The sequence below is a fragment of the Chlamydomonas reinhardtii genome, chromosome 17 (genome assembly GCF_000002595.2).
Source record: "Chlamydomonas reinhardtii strain CC-503 cw92 mt+ chromosome 17, whole genome shotgun sequence".
Classification (NCBI taxonomy): Eukaryota; Viridiplantae; Chlorophyta; class Chlorophyceae; order Chlamydomonadales; family Chlamydomonadaceae; genus Chlamydomonas; species Chlamydomonas reinhardtii.
In genome coordinates this window covers 2,337,845-2,357,322 of record NC_057020.1, presented here as the reverse complement: position 1 = coordinate 2,357,322, position 19,478 = coordinate 2,337,845, and the positions used below count along the sequence as shown (strand labels likewise).

General features: G+C 64.0%; 6 protein-coding genes across 6 annotated transcripts; 3 read left to right on the top strand and 3 right to left on the bottom strand.

The window, feature by feature from the left end:
• The first annotated feature begins 6 nt into the window (after window positions 1-6).
• CHLRE_17g714700v5 (uncharacterized protein) lies at window positions 7-7,602 on the top strand. The gene is made up of 16 exons (XM_043072138.1): window positions 7-550; window positions 617-1,940; window positions 2,176-2,272; window positions 2,429-2,540; window positions 2,676-2,724; window positions 2,831-2,953; window positions 3,092-3,738; window positions 3,865-4,000; window positions 4,161-4,304; window positions 4,440-4,568; window positions 4,766-4,981; window positions 5,133-5,180; window positions 5,312-5,458; window positions 5,623-5,763; window positions 5,916-5,975; window positions 6,128-7,602. Exons 1-16 carry the CDS (start codon window positions 192-194, stop codon window positions 7,223-7,225), a joined length of 4,830 nt encoding a protein of 1,609 aa, XP_042914597.1. The 5' UTR covers window positions 7-191; the 3' UTR covers window positions 7,226-7,602.
• A 522-nt stretch (window positions 7,603-8,124) lies between these two features.
• CHLRE_17g714650v5 (uncharacterized protein) lies at window positions 8,125-8,886 on the bottom strand. The gene has a single exon (XM_001700397.2). It carries the CDS (start codon window positions 8,787-8,789, stop codon window positions 8,382-8,384), a length of 408 nt encoding a protein of 135 aa, XP_001700449.1. The 5' UTR covers window positions 8,790-8,886; the 3' UTR covers window positions 8,125-8,381.
• A 110-nt stretch (window positions 8,887-8,996) lies between these two features.
• Window positions 8,997-9,432, top strand: CHLRE_17g714600v5 (uncharacterized protein). The gene has a single exon (XM_001700346.2). The coding sequence runs from the start codon at window positions 9,076-9,078 to the stop codon at window positions 9,385-9,387; it is 312 nt and encodes a 103-aa protein (XP_001700398.1). The 5' UTR covers window positions 8,997-9,075; the 3' UTR covers window positions 9,388-9,432.
• A 42-nt stretch (window positions 9,433-9,474) lies between these two features.
• On the bottom strand, window positions 9,475-10,886 carry CHLRE_17g714550v5 (uncharacterized protein). Its single transcript, XM_043072137.1, has one exon. It carries the CDS (start codon window positions 10,838-10,840, stop codon window positions 10,379-10,381), a length of 462 nt encoding a protein of 153 aa, XP_042914596.1. The 5' UTR covers window positions 10,841-10,886; the 3' UTR covers window positions 9,475-10,378.
• Window positions 10,887-11,066: 180 nt separating this feature from the next.
• Window positions 11,067-11,552, top strand: CHLRE_17g714500v5 (uncharacterized protein). The gene has a single exon (XM_001700347.2). It carries the CDS (start codon window positions 11,144-11,146, stop codon window positions 11,531-11,533), a length of 390 nt encoding a protein of 129 aa, XP_001700399.1. The 5' UTR covers window positions 11,067-11,143; the 3' UTR covers window positions 11,534-11,552.
• A 2-nt stretch (window positions 11,553-11,554) lies between these two features.
• On the bottom strand, window positions 11,555-19,316 carry CHLRE_17g714450v5 (uncharacterized protein). The gene is made up of 16 exons (XM_043072136.1): window positions 18,982-19,316; window positions 18,769-18,891; window positions 18,410-18,512; window positions 17,746-18,210; window positions 17,425-17,546; window positions 17,146-17,245; window positions 16,794-16,936; window positions 16,457-16,572; window positions 16,182-16,275; window positions 15,715-15,846; window positions 15,280-15,459; window positions 14,120-15,031; window positions 13,684-13,797; window positions 13,425-13,484; window positions 12,350-13,217; window positions 11,555-12,209 (listed from the first exon to the last, which is right to left on the bottom strand). The coding sequence occupies exons 1-16, from the start codon at window positions 19,054-19,056 to the stop codon at window positions 12,028-12,030; spliced, it is 3,789 nt and encodes a 1,262-aa protein (XP_042914595.1). The 5' UTR covers window positions 19,057-19,316; the 3' UTR covers window positions 11,555-12,027.
• Between the last annotated feature and the right edge of the window lie 162 nt (window positions 19,317-19,478).

Genomic DNA, 19,478 nt, shown 5'->3' with positions numbered 1-19,478 from the left:
ACAAATCCTATGCATATGATGAATGTGGACGGCTGGGCGCTGTTATAACACACCGCGACACTCTTAAGCAGCAGTCAACTTGCTGATTCTTGCACAAGAGTGTGTCGCTGTCGTAGCATAACATCTAGATATGTTCTTTAATATGGACTAGTTACAGAGCAAATGCTGCTCGGTTGTTGCTTATAGTTTTCATGTCCAGCAACTCGAACAAGAAGCAAAGCGCGGTGCCAAGCGGTTCGCTTGGGCTAGGGCCTGCTGCGTTGAAGAAGAGCAACAATGTCCCAGAAGCCGGTCCGGGCAGCCCAACCTCGCCCTCGCGCCGCAGCAACGTACTGCGCTCACCCTACCTCGTCAAGCCGGGCACCCTGCAAATCCACGGCCAGGCTGCCAACCCCCTCACCTCGTCGCTGACGGTCACGGGGGCATCGACTGGCACCACAACTAGCGTCGGGAACTCATCGGTCACCCAGGCGCTGCAGTTGTACCAGCCAGCCCCCTCCCGCCTAGTGGCCAACGCACCGGCCTCACCCTCCCGCGACTCACATGACAGGTACGCGGCCCAAAGCACGACGCAATTTCATGCCTTTGGCTAATTGCGTGGCTGCTCACCGCGCAGGTACCGAAGCGCGATCCACGGCCAGTCTGCTCTCTCGCAGTCCTCAGGGCCGGGGACACCCACACGGCAGCATGCAACAGCGCACGCCCCGCCCTTGGGCTCGGCCACATCTTGTCCTCTGCCCGCACATGCCGCGGGCACGGCGCCTGCCGGGGCGCCTGCTGCTGGCGGCGCTGCGCCCGCTGTCTCCGCGGTAGCGGGCGGGGAGTCTGACTTGCAGCTGCTGAAGGACCAGGTCATGAAGCTGCAAAAGGCTTTGGAGAGCCTGAGCGGCCCCTCACCCCTCATAGACAGCAATGCGGGCGGGTCAGGGCCCGCTGGCGGCCCCGCACGTACGCTGAGTGGGAGTGGAATGAACCTGGCTGCAATCGCGGTGCCGGCACTACACGCCGCGCTCTGGTCAGCGGGCGGCGTGTGGGGCGGCGGCAGCAACAGCAGCGTCGGCAGTGCGAGTAGCAGCAGCATAGGTTCGGTTGCTTCGTTCAGGAGCACCAGTAGCGCGACGTCCACAGCCACAGGCGGCTCCAACAACACCAACACCAGCAGCGGAAGCTATGGCGGGCCAACTTCTTCCAACCCGCTTGCCGCGTGGGCGGCGACGGCGGGCTCTGGCTCCGCAGGGCTGGATGCCTTGCTGCAGGCCGGCGTGCCGCCATCACCACAGCAGCAACAACAACAGCAAATTGTGTCGGCGCAAGACGCCATGCTAATAGCAGCTCGGGCAAAACTCTTGGATCTTTTCATTCGCAAGGCGCACCAGCTGCTCCTGGAGTCTGCGCCGGAGCTGTTGTTGCCCATCAGCATGCTGGGAGGGACTGGCAGCGGCAACGCCCGGGACGGTGCGGACGACGGTGCCGCAGGCGCCGCTGCCGCTGGCGGGCGGCCGCCGCTGCCACCCGGTGCCGCCTCACGGCCGGCATCAGGCATGAGCCCGGGCGCAAGCGCAGCTCGCAACAGCAATGCCGCCGCATCCGCGGCCGCCAGCCCCATTCCTGCATCCCGTATCATGAGCGCTCCACCCGCACCAGGTGGCGTTGGCGCCGCCTTCGCTGACGGCGCGCGCTCCGGCTGTGGCACCGAGTCTGGTGGGGTGGGAGCCAGCGGTCCAGCCACGGCGTCGTCGTCAACGTCGGGAGGGTTGGGCGCGACGCCCACGCTCGTGTCACTGCCGGCGCTCCCGGCGGACCTGTCGCCGGCGGGCGTGCTGGTGGCGGCGAGCCGGCGGCTGGGCCAGCTGGCGGCGGTGGTGACGGGGCGGGACGCACGAGGCGCGGCGGCGGAGCTGGCGCTGGCGGACACACGCGCCAAGCTGGAGTCAGCACTGGTGGGTGCCATAGCGGGGAGGGTTGGTGCCGTGTGGTGCTGGAGCAGGGGCAGACCGGGCAGTGGAAGAGGCGCGTGGTGGCGGTTAAGCAACGCGTCCAGATGCCTGCGTGTGGCCAAAGCACCCAGGCTGGTTGGCTTGCCGGCACGATGGCAACCTGCCCCAGGCACAAGTGCCGGCCTGGGTCCCTGCCTACAAAGGTTCACCCTGTTTCTCCTCTGCCCGGCCACACCAGAGTGACAACACGCTGCTGCGCAACGCACTGGCTGAGCTGCAAGCCAACACCGCGCGGCCGCAGTCGCGAGGCAACATGCGAGCCGAATCGTCTGCGCGTGAGTACCACAACGACGCAGGCGTGCGATGGAACGCGCCGCGTCGGTTTCATTTCAGGGGGCGAGCCAGTATGCTCAAGCTTTGCATGCCATCTGCATCGAGGTTGGTGCCCGAAAGTGCCTCATCCCATGCTGTTCTTGCTGTTAATTGCGCAGGCCCGCCTTCGGCCCCGGTTGCAGCGCCCGACCCTAGCTTACTTCGCACCATCAGTTCGCTGACGACGGAGCTGGGGGCGGCCAAAGCGCGAGCGGATGCAGCTCAGAAGAGGTGGGGCGCGCGCAGACCTGGATATGGGGATTGCGGGCGAAGGGGGATGCGTCACACATGAACTGTGACACGGCTAGGTGACATGCAGGAACTTGATGGCATGGGGTTCATCGTCCATCCCGATTGCTTGTACAGGCTCGACGCATCTGAGGCTGGGCGTGAGGAGCTGCGGAAACACCTCGCGGTAAGTTGCACGCACAGGACGAGCAATTGCCTGGCATGTGTGACAACTGCGTTTGAAAACTCTACCGCCATGTACCTCCTACGCTTCGATTGTTTTGTACCTGCAGGACGCATTAGCGGCGGGCAAGCGTCCGCCCAGCACCGCCGCCGGCGTGCAGGTGTCGCTGGGACCCGACCCCTCGGTGGCAGCAGACCTTGAGGTGCAGCGGGCGGCAGCGGAGGCGGCGCAGGTGAGCGGCATGGAGCTGATGGACATGGTGTGGTGGACTGCACCCGATGCATGTGCAAGCAGCTGCAGCATGCTATGACTCCGGAGAACCGTAAGGCGGCACTTGACGGCAATGTTACCTGGGGCATGGTGCGTACAGGCGGCGCTGAAGGAGCTGCGTGCCCGGGCAGCAAAGCTAGAGGCGGAGGCGGCAGAGGCGCGAGCGCTGCGCGGCCAGCGGGAGGAACTGCTGGGGCGCGTGTCGGAGCTGAAGGCAGCGGCAGACGTGGCAGAGGCCGAGCGGCGGCGGCTGGCGGCGTCACTGGCGGACGCCGGCCGGGGCGCCGCCGCAGCCAGCGAGGCCAAGGCGGAGGCGGAGGCACTGAGGCGCCAGCTGGAGGCTGAGCGACGCAAAGTGGCGGAGGCAGCTAAGTCCGCGGATTTCGCCGCTTCCGATTGGAGATCCAGTCTGGACAGGGCGCGCTCCAAAATCGAGGATCTAGAGTCCAAGCTTCATGAAGCTGAGGCAAAGGCCAAAGTCGCCGCCACCGCAGCCGCTGGCGAGCTGCGCGGCTTCAAGGCGAAGCTGTTGGAAGCTGAGGCGGCGGCTGTCAGGCAGGCGGATGCAATGCGGAGGTCGGAGGTGGCGCTGGCGAAGGCGCAGGAGGAAGCGAAGCGTGCGGCTGGGGACGCTGAGGCCCTGAGGCGGCGGCTGGGCTCGGCGGAGGCGGCTGCGGCTGCGGCGCAAAAGGAGGCAGCGGCTGCGGTAGAGGCGGGAGATCGCAAGCGCGCGGAGCATGCTGCAAAGTGAGTCCTTGGGGTAGGGCTGGCTGTTTGGTAGTTGCTGCAGCCGTTCGGATAAGACGCGTCCGGCATGCATGGCTATAGCAAATGCGCCTGAGCGCACGTGCCGTCCTTCGTGTGCCTACACAGGATCTCGCATCTCACCGAAGAGGTGAAGCAGCTGCGCGAGGAGCTGCGAGCGGTGCAGGCGGAGGCGGAGGCAGCGCGCGCGCTAGCGGCACGGTGGGAGGCAGACGCCACCGCCCTGCACGCCGAGAAGCTCGAGGTGGGTGCCCCGTCATGCCCACGCTTGAACCGCATGCTACCGTACTGGGGTCGCGCAAGCCCAGGGCCCTACCCAGCACCTGCCTGCCTTCGATCCCAACACCCCCTCCTACTCGTACGCGGCACACACCGCACGCTTCACACACTCCGTACGCACACAGGCAGCTGGGCGGCTGAACCGGTCCCAGTTGGACCTGGAGGCGGAGCGACAGCGGCTGGCGGCGGAGGTGGCGGCCACCGTCAAGCAGCGGGAGGAGCTGCTGGCAGATGCCAACGCCGTCAAGGCACTGGGCACCCTGACGCAGGTCCGCATGGCGCAGGGGGGTCCAGCCGCGGGACGTTCTCACTATTGCCTTGGCTGCTTTGGCGGCTTTCGGATGGTGTGCGTGTCTGTTTGTAGTAAGTCCGTGAATGTGTGATGCTTATGCTCGACTGTGCAGGCAAAGACGCTGCGGCTAGATATTGGCGGCGGCGCGCTGGCGGCGGCGGCTTCAGCAGCGGCTGGCGGCGCGGGCGGCTCCCGGCCAATGACTGCAGACCCTGCGGCGCATATGCGCCTCTCAAACCTTGTGAGTGAACTCCACGTGCCAGGTTCCACAGCACGCCCGGCCTGTCCCTGACTGCCGACTCCTTACCTGATGCCCCCACCCCCTCACCCTCATCTCCGCTACCCTGTTCCTGGCCCAACAGTGCTGCCCCGCACTGACTCACGACACTTCATGCTCCCAAATATACTGATGCCCATTTCAACGGATTCCCCTTGCAGGTGAAAGACCAGCAGCAGCAGCTGGCTGATCTGCAGGACGCGCTGGCGGCTCGCGAGCAGCGCTGCGGCGAGCTGCAGGTGGCGCTCACGGCGGCGCAGCAGGCCTGCGAGGCGGCGGAGGCCAAGGCGGAGGCGCGGGATGCGGCGGCGGTTAGCTCACAGGGCGCCACGGCAGAGCGGGAGGCGGTGCTGGCACGGCAACTGCAAGAGCTGCAGGTGGTGCGGGTGCATGTGTACGGCTGTTGCGATGCATATGCAGGAACGCTGTGGTGATTGCAAAGTGGCATGGAGGGGCGGTAGTGCTGCTCGACTCAACCAGCACCAGACTTACAAGCACTCGCCCGCACACTGGCACTTATTGCCGTAGGCCACGTTTGACGCCCAGACTGCAATGGTCACGCGGCTCAAAACCCAGGTCAGTTAGATGATGCCATCAATCTTAGCGCCTGCAAGTGCTCTGTTCGGGGCTATTGTGTCCATGCCTAATGCCTCCCAAAAGCCTGCACCGCTAATCGCACCACCGCACCCCCTGTTTTACCCAACCAGTTTGATGAGCTCGGCAGCCACTGCGAGTCGGTCAAGGCCCACAACACCGAGCTGCACAAGATGGCCGAGCGGCTGCAGCGCGACGCCGGCGTGGCGGCGGCTGAGGTGCGGGAGCTGCGACAGCAGCTGGAGGCGGCGAGCCAGCAGGTGCGGTGTGCAGCAACTAGGGGGATAGGGTGCATGGGCGGGGTTCAGCAGCTTGCACTTTTGAGCGCCTGCCTGTAACACAACTGTAACAGCTCAGAAGCTGTGTCGTTACCGGTATGTCTGATCCCCCCTCGCGTGTCGCTTCCCTTCCCAAACGCCCCCAGCTGGCCGAGGAGCGCACCGCCCGCCAGCGGCTGGCAGACCAAGTGGGGGCCCTGGCTCAGCAGCGTGAAGCCGCCGACGCCGACGCTGCCACCTACGAGGCGCAGCACCGCGGCGACTGCAGCCGCATGGAGGAGCTGCAGGTGCGCGGCGTAACGTGGGGCAACTGTGCTGGTGGTGTTTGATTACGGAGTTGTTAGTAGGAAGCTGCAGGACCCAGTCACGTTGAGTCGTGGTGGCGCACCACACCAGCATTCGTTCCAAGCCCCTCCCCTGTGCTGCTCCTTGCATGCAGGCCGCACTCCTGCTGGCCACTCAGAAGCTAGCGGGCGCGGAACGAACCATCAATGTACAGGTGTGCACCCAAGACTGGCACGCATTTTTCTGTTGGCGCATCCGTAACATGTTTACCGACTTGGCTGCCCAGCAGGCAACCTGTCAAAAATGCAAGTTACAGGCCCAGTGCACTCACGCACGAGTCCAACACCCTTTTTCCGTGTTGCACAGGACGAGCGCATTGCCCTGCTGCAGTCGCGGTTGCGGACGCTCCTGGACATATGCGCCGCGCTGGGCCCCCCCGCGCAGCAGCTCCTGCCCGACTGGGCGGCGGACCTGTCCGACACCGCCGCCTCGGCCTCGGGCGGCGGCACGCCTATGCTGACCTCGCCGCGCGCATCCGCCGCAGCCGCCAGCCTGCAGCTGCCGCCGCTGGGCACTGCTGGCGCCGGCGGCGGAGCGGCGCTGGGCTCGATGGTGGAGGACATGATCAGCCGGGTCATGGCGGACGCGGCGTACCGAAACGGCAATGGCAATGGCGCGGGCGCTTCTGCCAAGGCGCCGCCGGCAGCGCGCAGCAGCGGCGCAGCGCGCGTGACTTCGGCTTCTCCGTCCCGATCGGCGCAGGCGAACCAGCCGCAGCAGGGCGGTGGCAGCGGTATGGTCGTGCTGCTGCGGCCGAGCTCGGCATCGCCTGTGGGCCGTGTGCAGGAGCACGCGACGTCGCCGCTCCCAACATACGGCAATCGTGCCAATGGAGCTGGCGTCAGCGGTCACACCGCTGGCAGCGGATGGACGTCCGGGTTCACAGGCAGCGGGAGCTCGGGCCCCTCAGCTCGCCCCCAGTCGGCCTGGGTGCAGCGGAACGGGAGCATGGGCCACGGCCACGGCAATGCGCTGGTGCCGTCGTCTGCCGCCGTGGCAGGTGGCGGTAGCGCGGCGGCGAGCGCGCTGATGCGCCGTGTCAACTCGGGCAGCAATGCCGCCGGCGGCAATGCGAATCTGTACGGGCTCCAGCTGCTAGCGGAGGCGGATGCTCTTGTGGGCGCCGCCGCTGCCGCAGCTGCAGCAACAGGCGGCCGCCCCTCCTATGGATCGATTGCGGAGAACGAGAGTGGCCACGGGCCGCTGAGCCGTCCATACAGTGCCGCAGTCACGCCTTCTGCCTATGGCGGGTCTGGAGGTTGGGCAGCGACTGGTGCGCGTGCGGCTCGACCGGGCACCGCCGTCAGCAAGCGCACGGTGCTGCTGCTGTCTACTAGCTCTGCGAGTGGCGGTGCAGCGCTGGAGGAGGCGCTTGCATTGGACGATGATTGGCAGCCGGTGTAGACTTGTGGGAAGCGCCAACGAGAGGAATTTGGTTTGGCCGAAGCGGAAGTGTGGGCCGTGTGGCTGGGCACAGGTAGTGAAACGGGAATTCAAGATACTAAGGAGTTGGAGTTGGAGACGGAGTGGTGGCGAAGGTGAGTCAAGGCTAGACGGGCAGGGCCTGCGACGTTACGACACGGAGGAAGCAGGCGCTGGCGAAGTGGCAATACGGTAGACGACTGGAGTGGAAACTGGATGGTGTCGCGGCTGACCTGGAGTAGAAACTGGTAGTGGTATGATCGTGACGGCCGTGCAGATACTGCAGGACAGCAGGAGTTAACTCGCTGACCGGATGAAAGTTGCTGCAGCTTGGTACGGCACATAGAATGCTCCCCTTCGCCACAACTTCGCCTGCCTAAGTAGGCCAGCTGCACGCCATCCGTTCACATATGCAGAGGCGCACGCCAACTAGAGCTTCCCGTGCAGCCACGATCTTCGCTTGGAGGTGAATCCGCCTGCCCCTGAGTCCCCCAGACCATGATGTAGTACAGACACGCATGACCCCCCGTCATCCGCTGAGCTTCGTCTGCAGACACGTGCATGACACATCTCACCCACCCAGACCTGAAAGGGGGAGGCTTATCATGCGCGTGCGCGGAGAAACACGTGTTGACACGAATTTGCCCCTCCTCAGACCGGCGTCATACCCGTGTGGGTCAGACGGGGGATAGCCATTCATGGGAGGGGGGGCAATGACTTGTGATCCTCTAGCTAGTACGTGCTTTTGGCGCATACATGAAGGGGCTACGGGGCCCAAAACGGTGCGCCGAAGCCGGGCAGGTTGCAGCAGCCCCTCAACAAGCCGGAGCAGGGGTGAGCGGAAGCCCCGACCAGCACGGTAGGCTCCACACACACACGCCATATCTCATACGATCGCATGCACTGCCCAGCGTGCTTTCCTCCTTGTGCTCACGCCTCGCCCCATGCGCCTTCATGGTCAGGCACTCACGCCCGAAAACGGCACATCATCTGCTGAGCCTTGCAGACGCTCAACCCTCCCGCCCAGACCCAGGGAAAGGTGGTGTTGATAAACACCGAGTTTTTTTGGTTGTGCTGCCCGCTGTCATCACGCCCGAGGAAGGGGTGACATCAGCTAGCAGCGCAGGTGCCGGGACACTTAGGCGCGCTCGCCACGGATGCGGCGGGCCAGCTGGATGTCCTTGGGCATGATGGTCACACGCTTGGCGTGGATGGCGCACAGGTTCGTGTCCTCGAACAGGCCCACCAGGTAGGCCTCAGCGGCCTCCTGCAGCGCCAGCACGGCCTGGCTCTGGAAGCGCAGGTCGGTCTTGAAGTCCTGGGCAATCTCACGGACCAGGCGCTGGAACGGCAGCTTGCGGATGAGCAGCTCAGTCGACTTCTGGTACTTGCGGATCTCACGCAGCGCCACGGTACCGGGGCGGTAGCGATGAGGCTTCTTCACACCGCCGGTCGCGGGGGTCTTACGAGCGGCCTTGGTGGCCAGCTGCTTGCGGGGCGCCTTGCCACCAGTGGACTTGCGAGCGGTCTGCTTGGTGCGGGCCATTCTGTTGGAAGCTGGGAAAAGGGCGATGTAACTAGCTTGAATGTTTTGAATTTGGCAGAAGCTGCTTCGGCTTAAATCGCAGGCGCGAGGGCGACTGGTCAACATGACCGGCTGAGGCGTTGACCGGCAAGACTCGACCGACGAAGGCCTGGTCAACGCCTCACTTGTGTCGTTGACTTGGATCCTGCCTTGCCCCGAGCGCCCTGTGATAAGCGCCCACGGCCTCGGTGTGATGCACAAACCAACTCGCATATCTTATCTTCGTACCCCTAACCTACCAGCAAACATGTCCGGACGTGGCAAGGGCGGCAAGGGCCTGGGCAAGGGCGGCGCCAAGCGCCATCGCAAGGTGCTCCGCGACAACATCCAGGGCATCACCAAGCCCGCTATCCGCCGTCTGGCTCGTCGTGGCGGTGTGAAGCGTATCAGCGGCCTGATCTACGAGGAGACCCGCACGGTGCTCAAGACCTTCCTGGAGAACGTCATCCGCGACTCGGTCACCTACACCGAGCACGCTCGCCGAAAGACCGTGACCGCCATGGACGTGGTCTACGCGCTCAAGCGCCAGGGCCGCACCCTGTACGGCTTCGGTGGCTAAGCGGCTCCTATACCCTGCGCACGCTGTATCTGCCACGTCCTCCCTTGTCTGCGGGAAGCGGGGCTAGCGCGGCGTGCCAGGACCCCCAAACAAATTCGGTGTTTCTCAACACCACCCTCAACCTCCGGATTCTGTTCCTTTGTACATGGTCATCCCTGCTACATTTATAATCCCTGCTACATTTATACCGTCCTGAGCCTGCACCATGCCGTTATCCGCTTACACATGACACCAACCCCAGCTTCCGCACGACGCTGCCATACTGCCAGGGGTACCCAGTGTCGGGCTTGTGCTCCTGGGCATCCCGGGCATCCCGGGCATGTCCCGGGCATGTCCTGGCCTTTGCAGTGTTCGAGTGCCCCATGGCCTGCCTGATCGTGTACCGCCTGCTCACGCCCCGCCGCGGTAGGACGCAGTTGCAACTGGGGCTTTCCCTCTCTCATGCTCTGCATGAGCGCATCACAGGTACATCGCGGATACCAACTCTTGGGGAACACCTTGCCAGGAGGTGTTGGGCGCAATTGAATGTGGAGGAGCCCACTGGGCAGCCTTAGCCTTGACAAAGCAGCACACCGGCCTGCACGACGTAATACCGGTCACCTTTCAGCAGCACTGCCTGTTTACCAGGGGACCTGCAGCATGCAAACAGTGTCAGCGCCGGGTCCCCCAACAGCCCCGAGCCAAGTGGGTGGTGATGGAGTTTGTTGAGGTATGTGTCCAGGCATCATCGACCCAGAGGGCATCCATCTGCGGACCGGCCAGAACCGATTCTGTCTGTTGCCGTGTTAATTATATGAGGCCACCAGGTATCATGATTTGACATCAGGCCTATAGACTTATGCCGCCACGCAGGTGCCTCATCCGGTGCGTCAAGTGGATCCCCGGCCGTCCTCCACCACCTATCCCATTCCAAGTACCGGTATGAGGTGGTGTTGAGAAACACCGAGTTTGTTTGAGGTATGTGTCCATGCATCATCGACCCAGAGCGCGCTTAGCCCGAGGTGAACTTGGTCACGGCCTTGGTGCCCTCCGACACTGCGTGCTTGGCCAGCTCGCCGGGCAACACCAGGCGCACGGCGGTCTGGATCTCGCGGGAGGTAACGGTGGGCTTCTTGTTGTAGCGGCTCAGTTTGGAGGCCTCGGTGGCCACCTTCTCAAAGATGTCGTTGATGAAGCTGTTCATGATGGACATGGCCTTGCTGCTGATGCCAGTGTCGGGGTGCACCTGCTTGAGCACCTTGTAGATGTACAGCTTGTAGGTCTCCACGGCGCTCTTCTTCTTCTTCTTGTCCTTCTTCGCGCCATCGCCCTTGGGCTCCTTGGCAGCCTTCTTGGAGGGCTCCTTCTTGGCCTTCTTGGCGGCCTTCTCGGCCTTAGGCTTGGCCTCGGCCTTGGCAGGGGCCTCGGCGCCGGCCTCCTGAGTCGCGGGCTTCTCGTCCCTCTTGGGGGCCATTTTGTTTAGATTTGGGATGTGAGACAATTATAATGTGTTAAGGAACTTGGTGTTGAGGAAACGGGAACAGGCACCTTATGACGAAGCTCGGCTGGTCGCGGGGTGGCCAGGGCGAGGAGAGCGGTTGTTTGACCCAACCGCCGAGGAGCGTTGACTGCGTTGACCGGCTGGCCAGGGCGAGGCGCTTCGTTTTCGGGCCTGCTGCATATAAACACAGGGGACGCTAACAATATAATTACAACGCTCACAATAAGCACATTTCAAACCCTCAAGCCCGTTCTTCAAGAACCCCAACTTCATACCATGGCTGGTCGCGGCAAGGGCAAGACCTCGGGCAAGAAGGCCGTGAGCCGCAGCGCCAAGGCCGGCCTGCAGTTCCCTGTCGGCCGCATTGCGCGCTACCTGAAGAAGGGCAAGTATGCCGAGCGCATCGGTGCCGGCGCGCCTGTGTACCTGGCCGCTGTGCTGGAGTACCTGACCGCTGAGGTGCTGGAGCTGGCTGGCAACGCCGCCCGCGACAACAAGAAGAACCGCATCGTGCCCCGCCACATCCAGCTGGCCATCCGCAACGATGAGGAGCTGGGCAAGCTGCTGGGCGAGGTGACCATCGCCTCGGGCGGTGTGCTGCCCAACATCCACGCCGTGCTGCTGCCCAAGAAGACCAAGGGCGGCAAGGGCGAGGAGACCGCCTAAGCAATTTCATTCCCACTTGCACTCAATCAACAAACTCGGTGTTTCTCAACACCACATCTCATTGCAGCACCGGGCTTGGGTTTCTAGTTGGCACATGGGACAGGCCTTACGTGGGGTTGACAGGCTTCCACACGCACATGCAGCATGTGCACAGTCTATGCAGCGGCGGCACTGTGCGGCACAGTGCGTGCTGCTTGAAAATGCCCCCCCCCAAAAAAAATCCTCGTGCGCCCTCCTGCACCGTACACCGACGTCTGGCATCGCATGTGGAGAATGGACAACTTGACTTCCCCTGTTGACAACGCGCTACCCATTTATAATTCTGAACACTACCGTACTCCCGATCCCTACGCGGTAGCCGCCCCTGCTGCAGAGCTCATACGGTGCACTCACGTCAGCTCCTCTTAACAATCACCTAGTCTCCTTCTCGCCCATGCCTGCCCCCATCCACCCTGTCCCGTGCTCCTGCTCCTATCCAGGGTTCCCCTCTTCCCCTACCCAATCCTGAGCACCATGCCCAGCTCCACCACGTGCTCGTACGGCAGCCGCCAGTCCTCCACCTCGCTGCGGCTCAGCCCCAGCAGCAGGCGGTAGGTGGCACCGAACAGCAGCTGCGCCAGAAGGGGGCTGCCGGGCTCCGGCCGCACCCGCACAGCGCCCAGGTAGTACACCACGCCTGCGGTTTGGCAGTTGCGCTTATGGTTATGTTTGCGGTGGCGGTTTAGCGGTGGCGGTGGGTTTGCATTTAGTGTGCTGGGGCGCAGCATCAAAGGGAGGGGTCGTCACAACACCCACAAGTTGCTGGCACTTGCTCACCGTGTCGGGCGGCCTCCAACACGTGCGCCACCGCTGCCTCGTCCACAACCACCCGCCCACCCGAGGGCAGCTGGGAAGAGACGCCCCGCGCCGCCCGCGCCAGCCGCGGCCGCGACCGCGAAGCCTGGAGCGCCGCCGGTGCAGCAGGCAGCGACACCGGCGGCGGCGCGCCAGTGGAGGGGCTGCGGAGCGCTGCTGGCGGTTGGGGTGCTGGCGCGTGGTCGGCCCGCACCTCTGCGGTATGCGCCGCCACCACCACCACCTCGCTCAGCTCCACGCCGCCAGTGCCTCCCGTGTTGCCACCAGCAGTGCCGCCATGTCCACCACTGACATTGCTGCTGTGCGCGACGGCTGCGGGCACGCCCGGCACAGCCTCCACCTCGTCCTCGTCGTCTGGATCGGAGCCTTCTTCCTCAGCCGAGTTGTAGCCTCGGTCGCTGCTACTGCTGCTGCTGACGTCAACTTCCCCAGGCTGTAGCACCATGCCGCCCCGCCGCGACAGGCCCATGCCGTAGAGTGACCACCCTCCCTGCGGCTGCTGCGGCTGCTGTCCCGCCTGGCCCCCATCCTGCTCCTGCTCCTCTCCAGCAGGCGCCGACACACCGTTCACGCCGCGCCTGCTGGCTGCCGCTGACAGCCGGCTCCCCCGGTGGCCGTTGCTGCGCCGGTTGCGGGTCACGAAGCGGAAGCCACCTGCACCGCCGCCGCTGCTCCCACTGCCACTGCCCGCGATCCCGTCTTCAGCTGCTGCTGCTGCGGCGGCGGTGGCAGTATCTGCACCATTGCCGCCGCCGGTTGCTGCCACAGTCGTGACGTCGGCGGCTACTGCGGGTCCGCCGCGCAGCACACGCACAATGCCGGTCACCACCTGCATGGCGCGAGGCATGTGCAAGGGACTTAGGTACAGGGCGACAGAAATCATTGGCTGCTGTGCAGGTGGCAGAGCGAGTCCCGACAGGCGAGGGGTGACTTGCATGACGCGGGTGGGAGTGAGGAGTTCAACACGCAACACCAGTCCCAGCAGGCGCAAGCTCCAACACAACGCAACCCCACGGACACGGCCCCGTCTATCTACCTGGCGGATGAAGGCCGCGCCGTGATCGACTCGGTCCATGTAGCCGTAGCGCGCCACCACCTGGCAGTAGCAGCAGTAGTAATGGCAGTAGTACCAGTATTGGCCGCAGCAGCACTTGGCACGTACCGTACGGTAAACATTACTCCATTCCCACCACCACGGCTACATTCCCACAACGCTACTTCCACCCTTTCCCATGTATGACTGCTGGATGGGTGGGTGCCAGCCAGCTGCCGCCGCTGCACGCCCCACCACCCACCTGGTAGAAGTTGGGGAAGGGCGCCAGCTGGCGGACCAGCAGCCGCTCCACCGGCTGCACGTGCGGCAGCGGCACCACCCGCACGGTCAGGAACACAGAGACGTCGTGCACCGACTGCCGGGGGGCGGGGGGGGGGAGGCAACGGAAAGATAGCGGGAAGGGGAAGTTAAACAGCAGCCGGTTAAGTAAGAGGAATGTTGCACATGAGCGCGCGCGCGCACACACACACACACACGCACACACACACACACACACACACACACACACACACACACACACACACACACACACACACACATACACACACGGCCATGCACCGCTCGTCCGCAGTCCCCGCCCGCATTGCCCTCATTCCGCATGCTCCCTCCCCGTCGGTAACTGCCCATTCCGCACGAACCACCAGGCCGCCACCCCACTATCTACCAGCAATGCCCACCTGCACATTCCGCAGGAAGTGGATGAGCACGTGCGGCAGCCCCACCGGCGTCTCGCTGTAGTACAGACCAATGCCCGGCTGCCGGGACAGAGGCCACAGCTGCTGCTGCTGTTGCTGCTCGGCACCCGCCCCATCCGCGCCCAGTCCCAGGCCCTGACCCTGACTTCCCACTGCGGCGGATCCATCGGCACCCAGCAGCGGCTGTGGCGGCAGGCGTAGCGCCAGCTGCACAGGCCGCCACATGGACAGACGAGCGCTCACCGCCGCCAGCAGCTGCGCGGGGCTGCCCCTGCTGAGGCTGTCGCTCTTGTGCAGGTTGGAAGTTGGTACGGCGGCATTTCCATCGCTGCGACCGGATATGCCAGCAGCAGCGGCAAAGGCAGAGGTGGCGGCCGTGCGGCGCCGCGACGGCAGAGGGCCGATGGCACCACCGTCGGCGGGTGTAGCTGAGCCGTGTGTGCCCGAGGAGGGGGTGTTGGAGGCTGTGACAATCTCACGCTCGGGGTGCAACAGGCCGCCGCCGCTAGAGGCGCCGGGGGCAGCAGCAGGCTGAGGCGTTGCAGCGGTGGTAGTGCGAGCAGCAGCGTCGGCACCGGTGGATGAGTGGGCGGCGCCTTGCATCTCCTGTCCCTCCTCCTGCCCCGCCTCCTGCTGTCCATCCTCCAGGGACTCGGCAATGGCGCGCGGCGCTTCACGCCGCACCTGCTGCGGCTGTGGCACCTGCGCTGCCGGCGCTGCCATGTGCGACTGCTGCGGCTGTAGCGGCATCATCACGAAGAGCTCGGACAGGCGGTTACGGCCGGCGCTGGCGGCTAGCAGTAGCGCACGGCGTGTGCTGCCCACCCACCAGATGGTCATGACGTAGATGCCGCCCGCGGACACCGCCAGGCTGAACCAGGCTCCCTCAGGCACCTGCATGCGTGCGTGCGTGGGTGCACGTTTGCTCATGCACCCTGCGTTGTGCTGGCAACAGTTGCACCGTCCAACAGCCATCCGCACCGCATTGGTTTCTACGCGCGCACACACACACACACACACACACACACACACACACACACACACAAACACACACGCACACACATACACACAGTGCTTGCGCACTCGCGTACACACACACACGTGGTGCGAACACGGACGCAGTGGCCATCCACATGCCGTACCTTTGCCATGTTAGCGGACAGGAAGGCTAGCTCAATGATGAGGAAGACCAGCGCGAAGGGCGCGGCCAGTGCCAGGCTGACCTCCCACACCGCCACCATCACGACCAGGATGAGTAGGGTGGTCAGCACGAACACACTCGACACGGCCAGACCGTAGGCCAGGCCCAGGGCTACCGTGTCCTGCGAGCGTGGTGGTGGTGGTGGTGGTGGTGGTGGTGGTGGTGGTGGTGGTGGTGGTGGTGGTGGTGGTGGTGGTGGTGGTGGTGGTGGTGGTGGTGGTGGTGGTGGTGTGGGCGTGTGTGGGTTGTTTACACCGACCATTATTACTCCCAATCTGGTGAGTGCGTGGCCATCGCTTTGGTCAAGCACGAATACAAAGTCGAAGCGGTCGAGAGCCTCAACTGCACGCCCACTCCTCATCATACATTCCCCCACCTGGAAGCCGGCCACCACGCCAATGCACAGCAGCATCAGGGTCCAGTTGATCTCCGCCACATACACCTGGCCGCGCACGTGCTCCGAGGTGTGCAGCACAGACAGCTTGGGGAAGGCGCCCAGCTTGATGGCCTGTGGGCGGCGGGTGCGTGGTGGGTGGGGTGGGTGGTGAGTGTGTGGTGGGGTTGCATTGATGACTGTACCAAAAAGAAGTGAAGTTGTAGCCAGGCACAGTAATGCAGCAACAGCTTGCGCACGCGAAGGGGCGGGCGGCGGCTGGGGGCGCCACAGCGTAGCGAACAGGTCAAGGCTGTGGCACTCGAGGGGGAGGCCGGCGCGGCATTTGGGTGTAAAATGCGTGTGTGAAGTGCGACGCGGCCACTGCTCTTATTGTGGGGGTTTATTCTCGTGTGTCCGTGTTGATTGACAAGTGCACGCCGCTTGCTTGTCGACTTGTCGTCACATACGTTTGAAATGATTGAGAAGCAGCCGGTGATAAGCGCCTGGCTGGCTACCACGGAGGCCAGGGTGGCTAGAACCAGCATAGGGTAGAAGAAAGGCCTGCAAGCAACAGAACGGCCGCCGCACAAAACAAGTATAATCGCACACAGGCACAACGTCGGTGGCCGCGGGGGCACTTCCAGCAGCGAGAGGGCTTTCTGTATTAAAACGCCTCAACTAGCCTGCTGGTGCAAGGGGTCAGGCAGCAGCTGTGGTGCTAGCGCGTCTCGCTCGCGCTCACCTGGGCACACACTTCCAAAACGTGTCTGTCACGTCCTCCGGCCGCGACATGAGGTAGGCGCCCTGACCCACATACGTCAGCACCAGGCACGGGTACACGAACAGGCAGAAGCCGGCCTGCAGCGGCGGGGCCCGGGGCGGGGTGGGGTTAGGAGAACGTGAGAGGTGGAGGTGGTCAAGGATGGTGCAGGTGTGTGTGTGTGTGTGCGTGTGCGCATCTGAGTGGTGAGGTGTGCATGATGCATGCAAAAGGGTACGTGCGTACTGGGCTCCCAAGTAGTCCTGCCGGCAGACGCCTTGCCCTCCCCCCAGCCACGCGTGCACCCCGCCGCACCCACCAGCACGGAGCGGTGTGTGAAGTGCCCCAGGTCCGCGTACAGCGCCTCGGCGCCCGTCACGCACAGCATGACGGAGCCCAGCATGCGCCACGCCTCCACACCGCGGCGCGCGAAGAACAGCGGGATGTGGTGCGGGCTCAGGCCTGGGCGGGTGGTGGAGCGGCGGTGGCGGACGAGGGGGGTTGGTATGGGGACAGAGGTTGCGGGAAGTCATTAGAAGTGACACGCGTTCGATTAATGGCCGCACTTGGCACGCTGCCGCAGCGTGAGTCCAGTAATTGTGGGGCAGACAGCAGGCCCCTGGGAGGAAGCTGCTGAGCGGGGCTGCTGCTGCACGAGTCCACGCACGCACCCGCCAGCGCGCCGCCGCCGTGCAGGGCCAGGTTGTATGCGGCCACTCCCGCATTGGAACACAGCCACAACGCCACGATGGGCGCAAACGTGGAGGAAACCTGCACACGCATACATGTGTAGGTGTGTGTATGCGTGCATATGCATGCGCACGTGTGTGTGAGTGCCCAGCTTAGATAGGTAAGGCGCGCGTGTGCATACTTTTGAGTTGCGCGCGGTTGAACGCACGGATGTGGATGCGCTCTTGCCCATTCTCCCACCCACCCACCCACCGACCCACCTTGGAGGTGCCGCATCTCTGTACACTGAACAGCAGCACCAGCACCGCAATGCTCACGCCCACCACCGTCTGCTGAGTGACCGCGTCAGTCGCCTCCTTGAGACCAGACACAGCTGACATGACTGCATGCGCGCGCGCACAGCGAGTGCGTAAGGAAAGGCGCAGGAGCGGTGACCGCCACATGACAGGTACACGTAATTTGGCAGCAGTGCACGGATGTGTGCATGCGGCCCCGCCCCGGACATGAGTGAGCCAACATCAGATGGCAGCACGCCCACCAGAAACCTGCTGTCCGCGTGCCGCGCGTGTGCCCGCACCCACCTGAGATGGCGGGTGTGAGCACGCCGTCTCCCAGCACCATGCCAGTGGCAGCCATAGTCATGCCCCACAGACCCAGCTGCGCCGCCCGGTTGCGCCGCAGTGCCGCCCGCACTGCAGTGCCGCTGGCTGCCCAGCGGCGCCACCACACACGGCGCGGCTGCTGCGGGTGCGGGTGCGGCGCCACTGTGCCGGCGACCCGGGATGCTGATGTGGCAAGGGTGAGAGTAGTGTCGGGGCCCCGAGCGGTGTCTTGGGGCGTGGTGCTGAGGCGGCGCAGCGTGCCGTCACCGCTGGCTCGGAGGCCGGCGCCGCGAGTCCCGCTGCCGCTTGTGCGGCGGAGTTGGCTGCCGCCGGTGCTGGAGGACCCGAGGTGTCGCATCATGCGGCTCTCGCCCCGAAACATGACGTCGTGGGGGCGGATGCCAATCTTGCGGCAGAGCAGCGAGTACAGCGAGAACGTCCCACCTAAGGTGCGAGTGAGGATCACGAAAGAGGCAGGAGGGAAGGGTGCGGGCGGTACTACCTCAATCAAGTAAAAGAGAAGCACAGACCAGTTGCTGTACATGACGTGTGACTGCCACTCGCAGGCTACATGGTCGTAGGGAAAGGAGTAGGAGCACGTTGCGATGCCGAGCTCACCCTCATAGGCACCCTCCCTGCTCACCCTCTCCTTCATCGTCGGCCAGGAGCACCACGCCCACATACTTGACCAGCACGATCAGCGTCAACGTCCAGAAGATGAGGCTAATTGCGCCCAGGATGTCGGCCTGTGTGCATGCGGGTATCTCTCAGTGCCATATCAACCTGGTGCCATATCAACCTGGTGCACCCCCCCGGCGGGTTCCGCACGAGCCGAGCCTAACGGAATTGTTCGCATCCGGAACTTTCGGATGCTTCCTAGACCCGCGGCGCGCTGTGTTATCAGTGGATAACGAGCGATCGCGGCTTCGCGCTACATGCGATCGAGGTCAGGCGGTGGGAATGCGCTGCAAAGTGCGCATCGGGCAGGGCAGACTGGCTCACCTGGCTTGGCTCCGAAGTGGCAAATATCGTGCTGTACACGTACAGGGGGCTGGTGCCGATATCGCCATAAATGCAGCCCAGCGAGCCCCAGGCCAGTGCGGCAGTCACAGCGATGGTTTCTTTCTGCAGCGAGCAGACGACCGTGAGCACAGGCCGTGAGCAGCAATGCAGACCTGTTTGCATACTCATATGCTTAAGCGCCTGCCGACGAACCTTTTTGGTGAAGGTGATGCCGCCCAAGCCCTCCTCGTCACGCTCTTCAGCAGGCGCCGAAGTGGCGGGTTTCATCTTGAGGTTTGGCAGGCGCAACGCGTGAAAGAACTCTGAGTTCTGATATGGCCCACTGCCGCAGCTCGCGCCTCTTTCGGTTCGCAGAAGGCCCGTACGGGTACACGTTCCTCCATGTGCGCGTTCGCCCTGGGGCGGTCCGAGGCGGGACGAGCTGAAGCCACCAGCTCCACGCAATCAAGGCAAACAACGCATTTAATTCAACGCGCCAGGCGCGCGCGCGTCGACACACGTTTTGCTCGCCGGCCCTCTCACAACTATAATAACCACTGGCGTAACGTTCAAAGCCGGGTAACAACAATATGCTCACGTAGCTTGCCGCGCACAGAAGCGCACTGCTCAGTCATCCTCGAGGTCCGACTGCTGCCGCTGCGGCCTGCTGGCGATCCGCCTCCGCCTCCGCCTCCGCCTTGCTGTCGCCG

Bases quoted from the DNA above. Each gene is read 5' to 3' on its own strand.
- CHLRE_17g714700v5 (XM_043072138.1), top strand. From the start codon at position 192: ATGTCCAGCAACTCGAACAAGAAGCAAAGCGCGGTGCCAAGCGGTTCG. The intron at 3,739-3,864 runs GTGAGTCCTTGG...GTGCCTACACAG, and splicing joins CGCGCGGAGCATGCTGCAAA to GATCTCGCATCTCACCGAAG. The intron at 5,459-5,622 runs GTGCGGTGTGCA...AAACGCCCCCAG, and splicing joins TGGAGGCGGCGAGCCAGCAG to CTGGCCGAGGAGCGCACCGC.
- CHLRE_17g714500v5 (XM_001700347.2), top strand. From the start codon at position 11,144: ATGGCTGGTCGCGGCAAGGGCAAGACCTCGGGCAAGAAGGCCGTGAGC.
- CHLRE_17g714450v5 (XM_043072136.1), bottom strand. From the start codon at position 19,056: ATGAAACCCGCCACTTCGGCGCCTGCTGAAGAGCGTGACGAGGAGGGC. The intron at 15,460-15,714 runs GTGGGGGAATGT...CCACGCTCGCAG, and splicing joins GCGTGGTGGCCGGCTTCCAG to GACACGGTAGCCCTGGGCCT. The intron at 12,210-12,349 runs GTGAGCAAGTGC...GCCAAACCGCAG, and splicing joins GTTGGAGGCCGCCCGACACG to GCGTGGTGTACTACCTGGGC.
- CHLRE_17g714600v5 (XM_001700346.2), top strand. From the start codon at position 9,076: ATGTCCGGACGTGGCAAGGGCGGCAAGGGCCTGGGCAAGGGCGGCGCC.
- CHLRE_17g714550v5 (XM_043072137.1), bottom strand. From the start codon at position 10,840: ATGGCCCCCAAGAGGGACGAGAAGCCCGCGACTCAGGAGGCCGGCGCC.
- CHLRE_17g714650v5 (XM_001700397.2), bottom strand. From the start codon at position 8,789: ATGGCCCGCACCAAGCAGACCGCTCGCAAGTCCACTGGTGGCAAGGCG.